Here is a 20430-nt window from a genome sequence, read left to right as displayed (position 1 = left end):
TTTTTTTTTTTTTTTTTTTTTTACTGTTTTGGGTGAATCCACAAGGGTTGTGGACTCACTCAAGCATATTTTAGCCTGGACCTTTTTTTATAAGGGTCTCAGTGTTCATGTTCCCTTGGGGCAAGAACAAATAATCAAATGTTTAGGTTTAACTCTTGGTGGGCAAGATTAAAGCCAAATTAACTTTAAAACAATAAAATCTTGAAACGAAGTGGATAATGTCACTGAGTTCAGGCAGTCCACCCACACTTTTTATTGTTGTGAATTTAATTCCACAGAATCATATGACTGGTCACCCTTTTATCACCTTCCTAACTCCCTCTGACAATATAAGGATTCACAGAACTGACACTGAGAGACATAGAGAGTAACTCTCCGGCAGTATGAAAAACAACAAAACAAAACAAAAAACGACAATATCATTTTCCCATCTAAGATGCCAGGGCTTGTAATAGATGTTTTATACCATACCAAGAATAAAAAAAAGAAGGAAAAGAGAATGTTCAAAAATGCAGACCTAACAGATCTTCAAATAAAACAAGGAGTGAGGATGACAAGTACAAACCCGACCCACAGAAAAGGGCAGTGAAGAAAACTTATGTGACTCATTCTGGGCACTGCAGGAAGGGAGAAAAACTAACTTATTCTTAGAATTTGCGCTATATATCAGTACTCATAGAGGTGTGTGGTCTGAATACATACCAGTGGTCTAAAAAAAACCTCAAGCAGAAAATTTAATGTTTCCTTGGTAGTGTTGAGACCACCAGTGCCATTCTCTCTGGAGAAACACACCCTTAATCCAGGCTGACTGTGACTGTAAGGTGCCCTTGACTGTAACATGGGTCTCAATTTCTGATATAAAAAATGTGAAAAAAACATTTACCTATGTAACGAACCTGCACATCCTGCACATGTATCCCTGAACTTAAAATAAAAGTTGAAAGAAAAAAAACAGTAGCAAAATTAGTACGATAAAGGCTGTGTATCCACCTAAAAAAAAATATCTAAAATGTTCTCTAAAAAAATGTGAAAGTTTTAGAATTATGGTATTCCTACCCAAGAACAGTTCTAGTGTCAATGAAGAGATTCATAAGGCCTGTTTATTACTGAAAATGTATCCAGAGGAAAACTGGTTTCCTTTAAAGTTTTTATGGGAACTTAATTTGATTTAAAAATGTCTATATTCAAACAATACCCTTTTAAGGCCTATCTAAACTCCAAAGAGTAAGAAAAATCACCATGGAATGTTTAATTTTTAGTGCAGTTTTCTGCCACTATCGGAACTGGACATCTAGTATGTAGATGATGGATAGAAGATCTGAGTTTCTAGTAATACCACTAAGAAACCGTAATTTTCCCAAGTCAGCACTGTACCATAGCTCAGTCCCTGGGTTTTTTCCTTCCTTGGTGATCTCATCCAGATCCATGGCTTCAGATCTACCCTAGTGACTCCTAAATTTCTATTTCTAGTCTAGTCCTCATACCAAAGTCAAATACTAACTGCCTACTTGCCACCTCCTCTTGGATATCTAGGAGATACCTGAAATCTAACATGTCCAAATTGAACTACTGATTGTACCTCCGAAACCTGCTCTACCCCTCTGCCTTCTTCAATTCAGCTGACTGCAACTCTGTCCTTCTAGTTGCGCAGGACAAAACTCTAGAGTCAATTTTGACTCTTCTCTTTCTCTCAAATCCCACATCAGGAAATCCTGTTGGGTGTATCTTCAAAACATACAGGCATATCTCATTTTATTGTGCTTTGCTTTACTGCACTTTGCAGGTACTGCAGTTTGTTTGACAAATTAAAGATTTGTAGCAACCACGCATCAAGCAAGTCTATCAGTGCCATTTTTCCAACACCATGTACTCACTTTGTATCTCTGTGTCACATTTTGGCAATCTGACAGTATTTCCAAATTTTTCAGTATTATATCTGCATGGTGATCTGTGATCTTTGATGTTGCTACTGAAATTGTTTTAGGGCACCACAAACTATGCTCATATAAGATGGCAAGCTTAAATTGAAAAATGTTATGTGTGTTCTCATTGCTCCACCAACCGCTGTTCTCCTAACTCCCTTCCTCTCCTCAAGCTTCCCTATTCTCAAGATACAATAATATAACAATTAGGCCAATTAGTAGCCCTACAATGGCCTGTAAGTGTTCGAGTAAAAGGAAGAGTTGCACATCTCTCACTTTAAACCAAAATCTGGAAATAAGGTTAGCAAGGAAGACATGCTGAAAGCCAAGAGAGGCTCAAAGCTAGGCCTTTAATGCCAAACAGCCAAGCTGTCAATGCAAAGGAAAAGTTGTTGAAGGAAGTTAAAAATGCTGTTCCAGTGAACATACATGTGGTAAAGAAAGAAAACAGCCTTATTGCTGATAGGGACAAAGCTTTAGTGGTCTCGATGGAAGAGCTGAGCAGTCACGGCATTCTCTCTTTTTTTTTTTTTTTTGAGATGGAGTTTTGCTTGATGCCCAGGCTGGTGTGCAATGGTGTGGTCTTGGCTCACTGCAATCTCTGCCTTCCAGGTTCAAGCGATTCTTGTGCCTCAGCCTCCTGAGTAACTGAGATTATAGGTGGACACCACCACACCCAATTTTTGTATTTTTAGTAGAGACGGGGTTTCACCATGTTGGCCAGGTTGGTTTCGAACTCCTGACCTCAGGTGATCCACCTGCCTCAGCCTCCCGAAGTGCTGGGACTACAGGCGTGAGCCACCACGCCTGGCCTTGCCACAGCATACTCTTAGGCCAAAGTCTAATCCAGAGCAAGGCCCTGACTCTCTTTAATTCTGTGAAGGCTGAGAGAGGGGAGGAAGCTGCAGAATAGCTGAAAGCTAAAAGAGATCGATTCATGAGGTTTAAGAAAAGAAGCCAGCTCCATCACATAAAAGTGCAAGGTGAAGCATTAAATGCTGATGTACAAGTTGCAGCAAGTTATCCAGAAGATCTAGCTAAGATCATGATGAACATGGCCACACTAAACAACAAATTTTCCATGTAGATCAAGCAGACTTCTGTTGGAAGATGCCATCTAAAGAGGAGAAGTCAGTGCCTAGCTTCAAAGCTTCAAAGGACAGGTTGACTGTCTTATTAGGGACTAACAAAGCTAGTGATTTCAAGTTGAAGCCAGTGCTCATCTGCCATTCTGCAAATTCTAGAGATCTTAAGAACTGTGCTAAATCTACTCTACCTGTGCTCTACAAATGGACAAGGCCTAGATAAGAGCACATCTATTTATAACATGGTTTACTGAATATTTAAAACCCACTGTTGAGACCTAATGCTCAGAAAAAAGATGTCTTTCCAAATATTACTGCTCAGTGACAAGGCAACTAGTCACCCAGGAGCTCCGATGAAAATGTACAAGAAGATGCATGTTGTTTTCATGCCTGCTAACACAACATCCATTCTTCAGCCAAGGATCAAGGAGCAATTTCAAGTTGTAAGTCTTGTTATTTAAGAAATACATTTCTTAAGGCTATAGCTGCCACAAAGGGTGATTCCTCTGATGGATCTGGGCAAAGTCCATTGAAAACCTCCTGGAAAGGAGTTACCATTCTAAATGCCATTAAGAACACCTGTAGCCGGGTGCAGTGACTCAAGTCTGTAATCCCAGCACTTTGGGAGGCTGAGGCGGGTGGATCACCTGAAGTCAGGAGTTCGAGACCAGCCTCACCAACATGGTGAAACCCCATCTCTACTAAAAAAAAAAAAAAAAAAAATTAGCTGGCAGTGGTGGGATGGGCCTGTAATCCCAGCTACTCAGGAGGCTGAGGCAGGAGAATTGCTTGAACCTGGGAGGCGGAGGCTGCAGTGAGCCAAGATTGTGACAGTGCACTCCAGCCTGGGCGACAAGAGTGAGACTCCGTCTTGGGAAAAAAAAAAAGAACATTTGTGATTCATGGGAGGAGGTTAAAATGTCAACAATAAGAGGTTGGAAGAAGTTAATCCCAACCCTTATGGATGACTTTGAAGGTTTCAAGACTTCAGTGAAGTCACTGTAGATGTGGTAGAAACAGTAAGAGAAAAGAATTAGAAGTGGCATCTGCAGATGTGAATGAATTTGTGCAATCCCATGATAAAACTTGAATGGAAGAGGAGTTGTTTCTTAGGGATGAGCAAAAAAAGTGGTTTCTTGAGATGAAATCTACTCCTAGTGAAGATGCTGTGAATATGCTGACAATGACAGCAAAGAACTTAGAATACTACATAAACTTAGAGGCAGGGTTTGAAAGGATTGACTCCAATTTTGAAAGAATTTCTACTGTGGGTAAAATGCTATTAAACAGCATTGCACGCTACAGAGAAATCTTTTGTGAAAAGAAGAATCAATGAATGTTGCAAAATTTACTGTTGTCTTATTTTAAGCAACTGTCACGGCCATCCCAACCTTCAGCAACCACTACCCTGATCAGTCAGTGGCTGTCAACATTGAGGCAAGGCCCTCCACCAGCAAAAAGATGACGACTTGCAGAAGGCTGACATGATCATTAGCAGTTTTTAGCAATAAAGTATTTTTGAAATTAAGGTATGTACATTTTTTAGACACAATGCTACTGCACTTAATAGGCCACAGTATAGTATAAGCATAACTTTTATATATATGGGGGAACAAAAAAATTCTGTGACTGGCTTACTGCAGTGGTCTGGAACGGAACCCATAATATCTCCAAGGTATCCCTGTATCCCAAGTCCAACTCCTTTCTTCACCTCTTCCACATACCACTCTGGTCAGAGTAATCATCTAATCATCTTCTTACCCTGGAGTATGACAACAGCCAATGTGACTGGTGTCCCCTGTCCTATTTTTTGATGAACAATGATCCTATTAAAACCTAAAGCTACAGTTTCATTCCTCTGTTCAAAACCCTTTGATGGCTTTCCACATCATTCAGGAAAAAGAGTCAAGTCAAACCATAGCTTGTACCCTTCATGGTCTGCCCCCTTACTTCTCCTCTCACCCGTTCTCACTCTGGTCTGGCTGTCTTTGCACAACAGGCCTGCTTTCAACAGTGGAGCCTTTGTACTGCTTGGTCCTTCTGGCTAGAATGCTCTTCTTCCATATATTTCCTCCAAACAGTCCCACCTCATGCCCTTCGAGTCTTTGTTCAAATGTCACCTTCTGAATAAAGCCTACCCTGACCACCGTATTTAAAATGGCACCGCCTTCCCTGTGCACACCTAAGCCTCTGATCTTATACTCTTCTTCTGACCTTGTAACATCTTCTAAGATCTTATAAAATTTACTTATTTATCATGCTTGCCTTGCCTCTGCTGCTGACTTTACCCAAACCCCTCAGAGTATGTATGATAAGCATCTCTGTTTTCACTGGTAAAAACAAAAGTGCCTGGCACTTAAGTAGACACTTCATAAATATTTGTTAAATTAATTCCTTCTTTCCACATAGGTGGGGTGGCAAAACTATTTTTAATTTACATTTTCTTGTACGTTTTAAACTGCAAAAGTAACAAGTGCTTATTTTACTTAGTGATACAGTGCAAAGATGACTGAATAAAAAGCTAATACCCTCAAACTTCCTCCATTCTCACCATTATTAGATTATCCAGTCAACCTGGCAAATCTATCTGTGCTTTATTCCGGCTCTTATTAATATACTCAAATAAATATACACAGATTTTTTGCTTTGTATAAAAATGGCATTATAGGCCAGGCACGGTGGCTCATGCCTGTCATCCCGGCACTTTGGGAGGCCGAGGTAGGTGGATTGCTTGAGGCTGGGAGTTTGAGACCAGCCTGGTCAACATGGCAAAACTCCATCTCTACCAAAAAATACAAAAATTAGCCGGGTGTAGTAGCAGGCGCCTGTAGTCCCAGCTACTGGGGAAGCTGAGGCATGAGAACTGCTTGAACTGGGAGGCAGAGGTTGCAGTGAGCTGAGATCACGCCACTGCACTCCAGCCTGGGTGACAGACAGAGACACTGTCTCAAAAAAAGAAAAGGGCATTATATTCTACTCTACAATATGCTTTTCTTACATATTAGCATGTCATGTATATTATTCCAGATCAATAGAGACCTGTTTCATTCTCTTTATTATCTGCATTAACATTCCATACTATTGCTACATCGCATGTTGTTAAATTCCCAATAACATGCATGGAATCAATAGAATAATGTCCTTCTATATCTAATTAAAATAATCATTAATATTTATTAATGCCCTTCAACCCATGAGAAGAATTAATCATTAAGTATAGTAAGTGAACTATAACATTTTAATTTTAGTCACAGACCGAAACAAAGTTTATCCTAATCTTCAGTTTATCTGAAAATTTAATTAATCAAAAGGTTCTAGTCAATAAAGAAAACATTTTTGTTTCCTACTGTGTGTAAGGCATCCCATTTCCACAATGCAGTCTATTACATAATTTCGAATTATAACTATTAGATAATTATATTCAATTAACAGATAATTATAGATAATTACAAAAACTTATATACAGAGAAATAAATTGTCATACAACCATACCCCGTACTTCTCTTAGTATTCCTCTTCTTTTTGATTTTCAGTGGTCTTAAAATCAAAACCTTAACAAGATTACTTGCATGTGCATGTTAAAATACAATTATGTAAAACTTGGTTTGAACAATAATTAAAAAATAGTTTTTTCTGTATTTCCTACTTTTTGGTTAATGTAGAGATAATAGTTAATAACTAAAAACTCTGAGTTATAGACAATGTTTTATTGTCAAAGAAATAAGACCTGACCAGAAATTCCAAGCATGACAAAGGCAATTAGAGTAAACATACAGAAAGATTTTGCTCTCCTCGACTTAAGAAACTCTATTCATCTTTCGCCAAGGCTCTTATTGTTGGCATAAAGCTGAAGTGGAGAGGAAATAGGTTATTTCTTCCCCCAAGAGTTCATTCCATCTCTCCCCTCTACTTCTCGAGCTTCTTAAGTCAGTGTCTTACTGTAGGGAAAAAAAGATGCAAATCAAGAAGAAGAAAAAAGGATAAGAGGAGAGAGTAAAGATTTTGGCTAATCTCCTTTGAGCTAAATCTTGACTATTTAAATGTGGATTTTGATAGGTGTAATTATTTTTATTGTTTAATTCCATCATCTGACAGCACAAAACAGATTGGTTAACTTGTTCCTTGACTACCTACACATTTAGTTTATCTTTTAAAAAATTTCCAGAGAAACTATTCTCTTTGCATAACATTCACATATAGAAATAGTCCTTGGGAGAGTCTAGTTCAGAAATGTCAAGTTAGCAGCCTTTAGCCTATGTTGTTTGGCCCATACTGTCTTTCTAAAATTGAATTGATTTTCAATGTGTAAAGACTGGAAGATACATGAAACTTCTTGTTTCTGACTCTTCTTGGGAAATCAGCAGAACTGCACATGGGCTTAGACTCCTAACATGGTAACCACTGGCTGGAGTCCGGTGAGGGCTGATCTCTTCGAATGGGTCACATGTTCTCTAGGACACCCCCTCATTCCACTTGGCTTGCTTCCCTCATTTATATTGTTTACCTAGCCCAGTTTAAGAATCTGTCTGCAACTCTTGTTCTAGTCTCTGTATTACGATAGCAATGAAAAAAGTAAAAACCCTGGCCTTTAACACAGGTGAAGCTTGGAGTGTTCAGAAACAACAAAATATTGCTTGACTTAGCAAAAAGTTAACAAGTTAGAAATAAAATGTATAGTGCAATTGTGAACTATTTTTTAACTGATTCCATTTTTACTTCACAATTTTGCCCTTTAACCCAACCTGTTTCTGCATACTGACAATGCCTGAAAGCTGGATGGTTTCATTACACATAAATACATCTCTCTATAGAAGCTATTAGGTACAGGCCACTCACTGAAGTGTAATATGATATAAATCACTGGGGATGATAATAGAACACCTACACCTTCACCTTGGCTCCTGTCACTCACTGCATGACTGGAGCAGACCTCTCTGGAGCTCAGCCTGTGTATACACAGGTCTCTCACAGCATTAGAATTATATTGTTGGAGGCTATTATTAATAGCACATTTATAAAAAGTGTGAAAATATCTTTTAGATAACAAAGAATAACTCAAGGGAAACTATTTTAAGAAATAATTTAGAAAAGGGATATTTCCACAAAAAAATTAAACTTTTTATTACCAAAAGTCATATGCTGATTTATCAGTACCTTGTTTATAAAATACCTTTAAATGAAAAAGTTATGCTTTTTTATTTTACTCTAAAGTAAACAACAACATATGATGAAACAGGATTGTAGAAAGGAGAAATGTAAACAATAAATAATTGATATAAAAATATAGCAACCAATATCTTACATGGTTAAAAGGGTTTCTTCTTTGTTACTCAATCACATCCCTTCAAGGAGTCAGTGAAAACTCTGGGAAGATGAAATTCAGTCCTATTCATTTACTTCCCTCTGATCTTTGTTATTTTGTTAATTATTTTGGAAATCTATATATTAAAATTTTAGGTATTCTCTCAAATTTAAAATGTACTTAAGATACCATTTTTATTTTTTGGGTCAGAGAAAAAGTTTTTAATAACGAGTTTACATACTTCCTATGAAAATTACAAATAAAATTTTAGAGGATATTTGTGGTAAGGAGAACCTTAAATTGGAGCCCAACACTTTATGCCCTAATCTCTGAGGCTGTGACTAAGATGTAATTAAGGCTCCCAAGCAGTTGCCTTTCAGTTAATCAAAAGGGAGACTATCCAGAGAGTCCTGATCCACTGACAGGAGCCCTTTAAAGCAGTTTTCTCGCTGGAGGCAGAAGAGGACGCCAGAGAGGTACAAAGTGCCAGGGGAAAGATGCGCTGTTGCTGCCTTGAAGATGGATGGCCCGTGAGAAGGAACCTGGAGGCCCTGAGGAGCTGAGAGGGGTCACTGGCCAAGAGCCAGCAGCGAAACAGGGGTTTCAGTTCTACAACCACAAGGAACCTAATTCTCTCAACAACTTTCATGAGTTTGGAAGTGATTTCCCCTCAGAGCCTCTGGACAAGGACTCAGCCCGGATGACATCTTAATTTCAGCCCCTGACACACTGAACAAACAACCCAGTGTGCTTATGGTTTACAGAACTGTGTGCTAAGTGGGTGTTACCACAAGTCTCAGGTTTGTGGTAATTTATTATGTAGCAAGAAAAAACTAACACAATGCGAAGGAATTACCTATTATTAGGAAGGAAAATAAAATGTACTAAATGTAAGAATGCTACTTTTTCAGAGTATTTAAGGTTCACTGCTGATTTGTTAAGCTGTTTCATGTTGAGAAAAACAATGTGGTTAAGGGTAGAAGTAATCATTCTTAGGAAGTGAAACAAATCTAGGAATAGATTTGAAATATTCAAAACCAATTCTAATCACAGCAAGTTATTAATCAATAAAAATCTAGACATTTCAACTTCAAACTCAAGAAAGATCATGTATAGCAGAGAAACTTACCCTATTTTGAAAAAATGATGCATGAAAATGTGATGTTGTAGCAGATATTGATACTAAAGTAATAGTTTCTTCAGAACTAGGATTATGTAAGTAGACTTTTTCCATTTTTGGCATTCCAACTGGTCTGTAAAACAAAAAGAAAATTATCACAAATACTTCACAGATAATTCTGATTGATGATTTCTAGTTGTTAAAAAATTAGTCAAAATTGTTAGACAAATACATAGCTAAATATATTAAAATGCTTTCTGAATTTATATTTAAAATTACACATAAAAATGCATTTAGTCATTCAATAAATATTTCCTGAGTGCCAATTATGTCACGTACAGTGCCAGGTGCTGGGATACAATGAAGCAAGTCTCATCCCCATGAGGCTCAGAACCCAGTGAGGTGGCAGACGGGGCACAAAATGGTCAGTTCCTTTTCTTTCTTTCTGTACCACCACCTGGCCTCCTACCAATTGTGTCCTCTTGTCAAATTCCACGGATATGTGCTCTTCATTTTAGGAGCAGAAACTGAGTAGCAAAGTTGTGTGAGGAAATCTTGTGAGTCAGTGGCTTTTACTATGCTCATTTCATAGATAAGAAGACTGGGGCACAGAAAAGTTAATTAACTTGTCAAAGGCACGCTTGGAACCTGGATGTGAATCTAAGTCTTCTGGGTCTACTCTGCGCTTTAACCACCAGTACTGAACTGCCTCTTCTCAAAGCTAAACACACTCAATGGTCTGAAATCCACAAATCCATTTTAATGACTCCCCTGGCATCCATGCCATGGTTTGCCTTAGAAGTGAAACTTTATTCTATAGTCCACTTACTACTTCTGTAGCTAATCTTATTGGTACAGGCCTCCTAACTTCTACAGCTTCCTTGCTTTTTCTAACTACCTACACATACCCACTAGTTATTAGGTTCCTTTCTAATCTCACATGACCCAACTTAAACAAGTAACTCTGTTTTCAATCCAGACCTTCCATCTGAGCCAGGCTAGTTCCATAGGCAAGTCCCCCATGGCTCTGCTAATCTGCCTGCCCTGTGTTTTTTTCCCTATCCTCCTACGCCAATCCAAACCCTCATTTTCTAATTCAAATATACACCCTTCTTTCACAAGGTCCTCTCCTCATGCAATCATTTTGGTCCATGGTTTTTGAAATTTTACATTTTGTAATTCACATTTAAAGTTTGCATATGAACCTCAAATCCCAAGCAGTTGAAAACACAGAGCCAGAACTGCATTTTACATTTGGTTCAACTGTCCACTATGCTTTTGTTCGAGAAGTTCTGTCTCTACCTTTTCTTCAATTTAGTTGCTCACCTCTAATTCAATACTTGGGAAAGTTGATAAACAGTGAACAGCTGATAATTTTCAATAGTTTAAGAAAATGGAATGCAGGTGGAAGGGCAGGGCATGATGGCCAAATAGAAGGCTCCACCGTTGTCCCTTCTCCCCAAAGAAATACTAAATTTAACAACTATCTATGCCAAAAAAATCACCTTCATAAGAACCAAAAATCAGGTGAGCACTCAAGTGCTTGGTTTGGTTTTAACTTCATATCACTGAAAGAGGCAATGAAGAGGGTAGGGAAGAAAATCTTGAATTGCTGATGCCACCCTTTCCCACCTATCCCCCTCCACCCGACAGCAGCCAAGTGGCACAGAGAGAGAGTCTGTGCACTTGGGAGAGGGACAGTGCAGCGACTGTGAGACTTTGCAGTGAACTCAGTGCTGCCCTGTCACAGCAGAAAGCAAAATCTGGCTGAACTCAGCGGTCGGCTGCCCAGGGAGGGGGCATTTAGATGAACCCTCGCTGGGGGGAATTGCCCATCCTAGCAGTCCTAACTTGAGTTCCCACTAGCCTTACCACCTCAGGCTAAAGTGTTCCGGGGCCCTAAATAAACTTGAAAGGCAGTCTAGGCCACAAGCACTGCAATTCCTAAGAGAGTCCTAGTGCCGTGCTGGGCTTGGAGCCAGTAGACTTGGGGGGCATGCAGCCTACTGAGACATGAGTTGGGGTGCCCAAGGGAGTGCTTGCACCACCCCTCCTCCAACCCCAGGCAGCACAGCTCACGGCTCCGAAAGAGATCCCTTTCTTCTGCTTGACAGAGGAGAGGGGGAAGAGAAATGAGGACTTTGTCTTGCATCCTGGATACCAGCTCAGCTACAGCAGGATAGGGCTGCTGTGGATTTGGGAGGGAGCCCAATTTCCTGAAGGGTGAGTCCCAGACCTGGCAGCATTTACCATAAGCTGACTGAAGAGCCCTTGGGCTTTAAGTAGATACTGGTGGTAGCCTGGCAGTATTCTCCGTGGGCTTGTGGTGGTGGTGGCCATGGGGTAGGGATCCTCTGCCTGTGGAAAGGGGAGGGAAGAATGGGTAGGACTGCATCAAATGGGTTGAAGGCCAGCTCAGCTGCAGCACAATAGAACACTAGGTAGATTTCTAAGGTGTTTGACTCCAGTCCCTGGTCTGGACTGGTCTGGACACACCTACAGACCCACCTGGGGCCTGGGGGAACTTGCTGTCCTGAAGAGAAGGACACAAACCTGGCTGGCTTCACTATCTGCTGATTTTAGAGTCGTAGGGCCTTGAAGAAACACACCTGGAAGCCAGGGAGTGGTTACAGTGGGCCTTGGGCGAGACTCAGTGCTATGTTGGCTTCAGGTCTGACCCAGTGCAGTTCCAGTGATGGTGGCCACAGGGATGCTTTGTCATTCCACTCCCAGATCCAGGTGGCTCAGCACAGAGACAGAGACTGTTTGTTTGGGAGAAAGTAAGGAAAGAGAACAGGAATCTTTGCCAGGTAATCCAGAGAATGCTTCCTGATCTTATCCAAGACAACCAAGATGGTACCTCTACAAGTCTGCAAGAACCACAGTGTTGCTGGGCTTGGGGTGCCCCCTAATGCAGATATGGCTTAGATCACTACACCCAAGTCCTTCTGAATATCTGGAGAGCCTACCCAAGAAGAAGGGGTACAAACAAGCCCAGACTGTGAAGATTACAATAAATACCTAACTCTTCAATGCCCAGACACTGATGAACACTTGCAAGCATTAAGACCAGCCAGGAAAACATGACTTCCTTAAATGAATTAAATAAGGCACCAGGGACCAATCCTAGAGAAACAGAGATATGTGACCTTCCAGACAATTCAAAATGGCTGTTTTGAGGAAATTCAAAGAAATTCAAGATAACACAGAGAAGGAATTAAGAATTCTATCAGATAAATTTAATAAAGATACTGAAATAATTAAAAAGAATCAAGCAGAAATTCTAGAGTTGAAAAATGCAACTGACATACTGAAGACTGCATCAGAGTTTCTTAATAGCAGAATTGATCAAGCAGAAGAAAGAATTAGTGAGCTTGAAGACAGGCTATTTGAAAATACAGTCAGAGGAGAGAAAACAAAAAAGAATTAAAAAGGAGGCACACCTATAGGACCTAAAAAATAGCCTCAAAAGGGGAAATCTAAGAGTTAATGGCCTTAAAGAGGAGGTAGAGAAGGAAATAGGGGTAAAAAGTTTATTTAAAGGGATAATAACAGAACACTTCCCAAATCTGGAGAAAGATATTAATATTGAAGTACAAGAAGGTTATAGAACACCAAGCAGATTTAACTCAAAGACTACCTCAAGGCATTTAATACTCAAACTTCCAAAAGTCAAGGATAAAGAAAGGATCCTAAAATTAACAAGAGAAAAGAAACAAAATTAGGTACAATGGAGCCCCAATACGTCTGGCAGCAAACTTTTCAGTGGAAATCTTACAGGCCAGGAGAGACTGGCATGACATACTTAAAGTGCTGAAGACAACAACAACAAAAAAACTCCCACACTTTTACCCTAGAATAGTATATCTGGCAAAAATATCCTTTCCAGCGAAAATATCCTTCAAATACGAAAGAGGAATAAAGACGTTCCCAGACAAACAAAAGCTGAGGGATTTCACTAACATCAGATATATCCTACAAGAAATGCTAATGGGAGTTCTTTCAAACTGAAAGAAAAGGACATTAATTAGCAACTCTCCAGGATGTTGGAGTGGGCAAAGATTTCTTGAGTAATACTCTGCAAGCACCAGTAACCAAAGCAAAAATGGACAAATGGGATCGTATCAACTGAAAAAGCTTCTGCACAGCAAAGGAAACAATCAACAAAGTAAAGAGACAGCCCACAGAATGGGAGGAAATATTTGCAAACTACCTATTTGACAAGGGATTAATAACTAGACTATATGAGGAACTAAAAGGACTCTAAAGGAAAAAATCTAATAACCTGGTTAAAACATGGCAAAGTATCTGAATAGGTATTTCTCAAAAGAAAACATACAAATGACAAAGAGGTATATAAAAAATGCTCAATATGACTATCAGGGAAGTGCAAATCAAAATCACAACGAGATATCTGATTCCAATTAAAATGGCTTTATCCAGAAGACAGGCAACAACAAATACTGGCAAGGATGTGGAGAAAAGGGAACGTTGGTGGGAATGTAAATTAGTACAAACACTAGGAAGAACAGTTTGGAGGTTCCTCAAAAAATTAGAAGTAGAGCTACCATACAATCCAGCAATCTCACTTGTAAGTATACACCCAAAATAAAGGAAATCAGTATACTGTAGCACTATGTGTACTCCCATGTTTATTACAGCACTATTCACAATAGCTGAGATTTGGAAGCCACCTAAGTGTTTATTATCAGATGAATGGATAAAGAAAATGTGGTACATATACATAATGGAGTACTATTCAGCCATGAAAAAGAATGAGATCCTGTCATTTGCAACAACCTGGATGGAGCTAGAGAACATGATGTTAAGTAAAATAAGCCAGACCCAGAAAGACAAACTTTCCATGTTCTCATTTATTTGTGGGAGCTAAAAATTAAAACAATTGAACTCATGGAGATAAAGAGTAGGAGGATAGTTACCAGAGGCTGGGAGGGATAGTAGCGGGGATGGGTAGAAATGGGGATGATTAATACGTACAAAGAAACTGAAAGTATGGATAAGACCTAGCATTTCCTAGCACAACACGGTGACTACAGTTAAAAAAAAAAAAAATTAACTGTACCTTTTAAATAACTACAATAATATAAATGGATTGTTTGTAACACAAAAGATAAATGATTGAGGTGATGACTATCCCATTTACCCTGATGTGATTTTTATGCATTGCATACCTGTATCAAAATATCTTATGTAATCCATAAATATATATATCTACTATGTACCCACAAAAATTTAAAAATAATTGAAAAAAAGCAACAAATTAATCGGGCTAATTTAGGTTCCTTTAAAGATAGTGAATTAGTACATGCTGGCTCTTCCTGCCATCTTCCTTCCCCACAACAATAATGCTGAAAAAATTTAAAAGTTAGAGGGAGGTACTGACTCCAAGAAATAACCAAAAAACAGTGAGAAGCCCTTGGGAGAATTGAAGGCTGCCTTAAAGTGGCAGGCAAAGGAAAGTGAGTGTCAATGGGCAGCCTGAGCTGACGAGAGGCTAGGCTACGAGAAGGCTTCCAAACTTTATTATTCTCCACTTTCTTCCCTGTCTGCCTTGAGATAGAGCCTGATCCTTCAACCTAGAACAGAAAAGCTTGCCAGGGTAAGGAGTTGATGAGCAGCTGCCCTTGAAATGCTCTCCTCTAACGTCTCTCTCTGGTCCTACACAGTCCTAGGGCTACTGAACTATGATTTAGGAAGATACCTTTGTCCCACAATGCTTCTGCCTAAGCATTGTCAGTTAAGAGTGGTGACAAATAAGGGGCAATCAATAGTTCTTATGTGTATGTGTGGAACTGGGGCTCTCCATTTTGGGGATTATCTCTCCTTTTAAATTCACAAGAAGAGACAAAGACCAGGGCTTGGCCTTCTGCCCTTCTCAATACGCATTACCAGACAGTAGCTCATAAGTTCACACACCCAAGTAACATGATATGTTTGGAGTAAATTAATTGGATAACACACACAATGTTGTGATAGATTGTAATGCTGTCTATTGCCATGGTCAAACTTGGAATAGAATGTTGAAGAGAAGTGACAAGAATGGATCTCCTTGTTTTGTTCTTGATGTAGGGGGAATTTTTTCATTCTTTCACCATTAAGTACAATGTCAGCCTTCAGGTTTTCATCACAGATGCTCTTTATTAGGTTGAAGAAAATCCCATCTATCCTAGTTTGTTAGGCATTATTATCACGAAAGGATGTTATTTTCTCAAATGCTTTTTCTGTGTTTATTGACATGATTATTAGTTTTCCCTGTATTCCCTGTATTGATTGTTTCGATGTTAAACCAACCCTGCATTCTTGAGATAAATGTCACTTGGTCATGGTGTACACTAGATTCTTTTTATAATCTATTAGCATTTTGTGGAGGATTTTTGCGTCTATATTCAGAAGAAGTATTTGTCTATATTTTCTTGTAGTGTCTTTGCCTGGTTTTGGTATTAGGGTAATACAGATCTAACAGACTAAGTTGCGAATTGTTTCCCTTTCTATTGTTTGGAAGGGTTTGGGAATAATCGGTATTAATTCTTCTTTGATTGTTTCATAGAATCCTTAAGTAAAGCTATGTGGAGCAGGGCTTGCTTTCTGGCAAGTTTTTGTTTTGTTTTGTTTTGTTTTGAGATGGAGTCTCGCTCTGTCGCCCAGGCTGGAGTGCAGTGGCACGATCTCGGCTCACTGCAAGTTCCACCTCCTGGGTTCACGCCATTCTCCTGCCTCAGCCTCCCGAGTAGCTGGGACTACAGGTGCCCACTACCACGCCTGGTTAATTTTTTTTGTATCTTTAGTAGACGTGGGGTTTCACCCTGTTAGCCAGGATGGTCTCGATCTCCTGACCTCGTGATCCGCCTGCCTCGCCTCCCAAAGTGCAGGGATTACAGGCGTGAGCCATGGCACCTGGCCACTTTCTGGCAAGTTTTTTAATGACTAATGCAAACATTTCACTTGTTATAAGTCTATTCAGATTTTCTATTTCTCCATGAGTCAGTTTATGTATTTTGGGTCTTTCTGTAAATTTATCCATTTCAACTAAGTTAATGAATTTGTTAGCATACAGTTGTTTATAATATTGCCTTGTAATCTTATTTCTATAAGGTTGACAGTAATGTCACCTCCTACATTCCTGATTTTAGTAATTTGAGTCTTTTCTGTTTATTCCCTGGTCAGTCTAGCTAAAGGTTTGACAATTTGATCTTTTCAAAGAACCAACTTTTGGTTTTGTTGATTTTATTATGTTTTTCTATTCTGTATCTTATTTATTTCCTCTAGTTTTTATTATTTCTGTTTGCTTTAGTTGGCTCTTTTGCTAGTTGTTTTAGGGAGAAGGTTAAGTTTCTGATTTGAGATATTTTGGTGTGTACATGTTTCCTTCCCAGCAATGTTTTTGCTGCATCCCGTAAGTTTTGATATGTTTTTTTGTTCATATCAAAGTATTTTCTAATTTCCCTTTCGATTTATTCGATTCACTGATTATTAGGGAGTATGTTTATTATCCCAAGACTTTTTTGTTTTTGATTTCCAATTTATTTCAGTAGAAAATTAAGACAGAGAACATACTTTGTACAGGATGAGTATCCCTCTTACCTGAAATGCTTGGAACCAGAAGTGTTTTGAATTTCAGATTTTTTCAGATTTTGAAATAGTTGCATTACACTTATCAGTTAAGCAACCCTAATCTGAGAATCTGAAATTCTTCAATGAGCATTTCCTTTGAGCATCATGTTGGCACACAAAAAATTTCAGATTTTGGAGCATTTTGGATTTTCAGATTAGGAATGTTCAGCCTGTATTGTTTAAATCCATTTAAAATTACTAGTGTTTGTATTATGGATTAGCATATGGTCTATCTTGGAGAATACTCTACATACGCCTGAGCTGAATAAGTATTCTGCTGTTGAGCATGGGGTTCTACAGATGTCTACAAGTCAAGTTGGTTTATACTTTTCCCAAGTCTTCTATTTCTTTATCTTCTGCCTAGATGGTCTAGCCATTATTGAAAATGGAGGTACTGAAGACTGTCATTATTACTGTTGCATTGTGTATTTCTCCCTTCAGTTCTGGCAGTTTTGCTTCATATTATTTTGGGTGGGTCTCTTATTAGTTATATATATATATATGTTTATAATTGTTATATCTCCCTAGAATGACCCTTTTGTAATCATAAAATGTCCATCTTTATTTGTAATAACTTTTTTGTTTTAAAGTCTGTGTTGCCTGATCTGCTTTTCCCCTAGTGACGCCCTGCTGTACAAGTGGACACTGGAGAAGGGGTGGTAGACCCTGGTCTTCTCAGCTTGCTCTTCCTAGTGTGGAACTTTTCCTACTAGTGAGGTGAGCAAGACTGGGTTCCCCAGGCTTCAGGCCTGCTGCATCTGGGGTACAGCATCTGTCCTAGAGTAGGGTGGGTGAAGAGAGACCCAGTCCTTTCTGAAATGTGCCTGAAATAGAACTTCTGCAACACAAAGTTGGGGATGATGAGAAATGCTAGTAGCCCTCCCCTCTCAGGGTGAAACTGCAGTCCCAGAGTATAAACTGGGGTTAGAGGGAGCTTCTATAACAAGGAGCTGGGGCTTGAGGGGTATGTGGTGGGGAGCATAATAGAATAGGTTGTAGCCCAAATGCCAGAGACTGCCACTGTTCTTATGAAGATTTACAACATTTTTCTGAATGAATAATTTCCTGGAACTTTAAATAACTTTTTTAAAAAAAATTCTCATCAGTTAAATTACTGTTTGTTGAGATGGTCCATTGAGCTCCTTACTCCATTCTTAAAATCCATGCCCTAAGGGTTTATTTGCTTCAAATATTCGGAAGCTCCATTGTTAGATGCATGCATATTTTGAGTTGTTATTTTCGTGTGTCTAAATTAACCCCTCTATATTTATGTAATATCCCCCTTTATTCCCAGTAATAGTGCTTGTTCTGAAGTTTACTTTGTCCAAATTAACATAGCCCTTTCAGGGTTCTTTTGGTTAGTGTTTACATGGTAATATCTATTCCATCCTTTTATTTTTAACTTGTCTATGTCTATCTATCTATCTATATATATAAAATATTGCCTATGTCTTTATATATATATATACACATACACATATATGTAGGTTTTTTGCTAGTTGTGTCTTGCTTTTTTATTCAATCTGACAATCTTGGTCTCTTAATTGGTGTGTTTAGATTATGTATATTTAATGCAATTATTGATAGAGTTAAAGTCTACCATCACGCTAGTTATTTTATTTTTTTTACTAACTAGGAAAGCTGTGCCCACAGACTGCACTGGAGAGGTAGGATCCCACAGGAGAGTTTCTCTGCTTTACCCAGGGAAGCAAAATCCTGGCCAGAAATCATTCTGTGGCTGACATTCTGTGGACTGCACATTATGAGGTCCACCATCATTCTGTGGCCTAACAGTTCAGAACAACAACAACAAAAAAAAGTGGAAACAGGGATTGGGTCCTGAGGCAGTGATAGATAGGTATCCAGAACAGGTCTCTAAGAACATATTTGGAGTTAGACAGTAGAACTCCTCAAACCAAGAAGCACTCAAATTGTTGAATTCCTCTCGCCTCGGTGGAGACTCAGATCCTTTAAATGACAGGCTCATCAATCCCAGGTGGGGTTATGACACCATGAAACAATTAGGGAAATGGGTACAGACCCACATGGGGCCTCAAACTACAGCCGTGATACTGCAGGAAGAAGCTGAATAGATACAATATAGAAGATAACAGTCTTCTTCCTCAAGCTTCATATAGACATATATGTAGAAAACAACAGCACACAGAAATAAAAACATGCTCCTTGCATCCTGAAAGTTCACCAACTGTATGCTTTCTTAAAAAAAATAATGCTTTTACAATTCAAATAGACTTCAGGCTAATTGGCAACCATTCATGCACATCCCTGTGAATTCTTTCTCAATATTTTTCCTTGTGTGACTTTAGTACAATCAATCTCAGCTAAGATAAAGAAGACAGGATATATAATGGACAGGTAATTTGGGGTATCCTTCAAGAAGACAGCTTTGGAGATGGCCTCCTGGAGGAGAGGGCTGTGGGGAAAAGAGACAAGTGTGGAAGTGCTAGGAGCCTGGAAGCAGGAGTGGATCAGAATGCTTCATCTGCAATGCTTCTGAGGCTGGCCCTGCCCTTTCTTCCAGGGATCAAAGAGGAAAGGCATGGGCCACATCCCATAGAAATGAATGAACCCTTGCTCACAGGAGAAGAGTCATCTACTTATGTTGTTCAAAGTAGTTTGGAGTAACAAGAACAGAGGGAAGGTGTCAGGAAGGACATCAGCAGGCTATTTTAGTCGTTGCGTGCTCAAACACAGCAGGCTGCCTCTAGCTCTGGGCAGTCCACACCACACGAAGCAAAAGGAGCGGGCACTCCTTGGACAGACTTGCTCACAGACCTTATAGGAACAGCTTGCCTTCCTCCTCACCATCCTCCGCTCCTTTGGTGACATGAGCAGAATCTAGATCACGGAAAGTACATGACTATTTGTAAACTCACAATGTGTTGCTTTTCTCTACTATGTGACAAATTACCACAAACTTTGAGGCTTAAAGCAATGCCCGTTCATTATCTTACAATTCTGTAAGAATGCATGGTTTATCTGCTCGAGGTCTCGCAAGGAAATGCGGGTGTCGGCAAGATGTGTCCTCATCCGAAGCTCAAAGTTCTTTTAAGTTCATTCTGGTTGTTGATAAAATTCGGGTTGCTCTCAGTCTTTTGCCATATGACCCTATCATTTTCAAAAGCAGCATGAAGAAACTCTCTTGCATCCAATATCTCCCTTACCTCAAATACCTGACATTTCTGTTTCTGATTGCTAAAGCCAGATTTTAAAGGTTCATGGATTAGGTCAGGCTCACCCAAAAAAAAAATCTATCTCAAAGGTCAACTGATTTGGGGCCTTAGTTACAGTTTCAAAATCCTCTATAGCAACACCTAGATTGGTGTTTGATTGAATAATTGGGAGAAT

At 39.2% G+C, this 20430-nt stretch overlaps 1 protein-coding gene across 3 annotated transcripts in view; it reads right to left on the bottom strand.

Moving 5' to 3' along the window:
* The window catches only part of TMEM131 (transmembrane protein 131), a 251291-nt gene that overhangs the window by 96132 nt on the left and 134729 nt on the right, over positions 1–20430 (bottom strand). For all 3 annotated transcript variants that reach the window (XM_032178667.2, XM_032178666.2, XM_032178668.2), the window contains one exon: positions 9439–9562. In XM_032178667.2, the coding sequence (XP_032034558.1) occupies positions 9439–9562 (124 nt within the window). The remainder of the gene's footprint in view (positions 1–9438; positions 9563–20430) is intronic.

Source organism: Hylobates moloch, unplaced genomic scaffold (assembly GCF_009828535.3).
Source record: "Hylobates moloch isolate HMO894 unplaced genomic scaffold, HMol_V3 SCAFFOLD_15, whole genome shotgun sequence".
Lineage (NCBI taxonomy): Eukaryota > Metazoa > Chordata > Mammalia > Primates > Hylobatidae > Hylobates > Hylobates moloch.
Note: the sequence above shows the minus strand (reverse complement) of the source record. Positions and strands in the feature narration are given on the sequence as shown.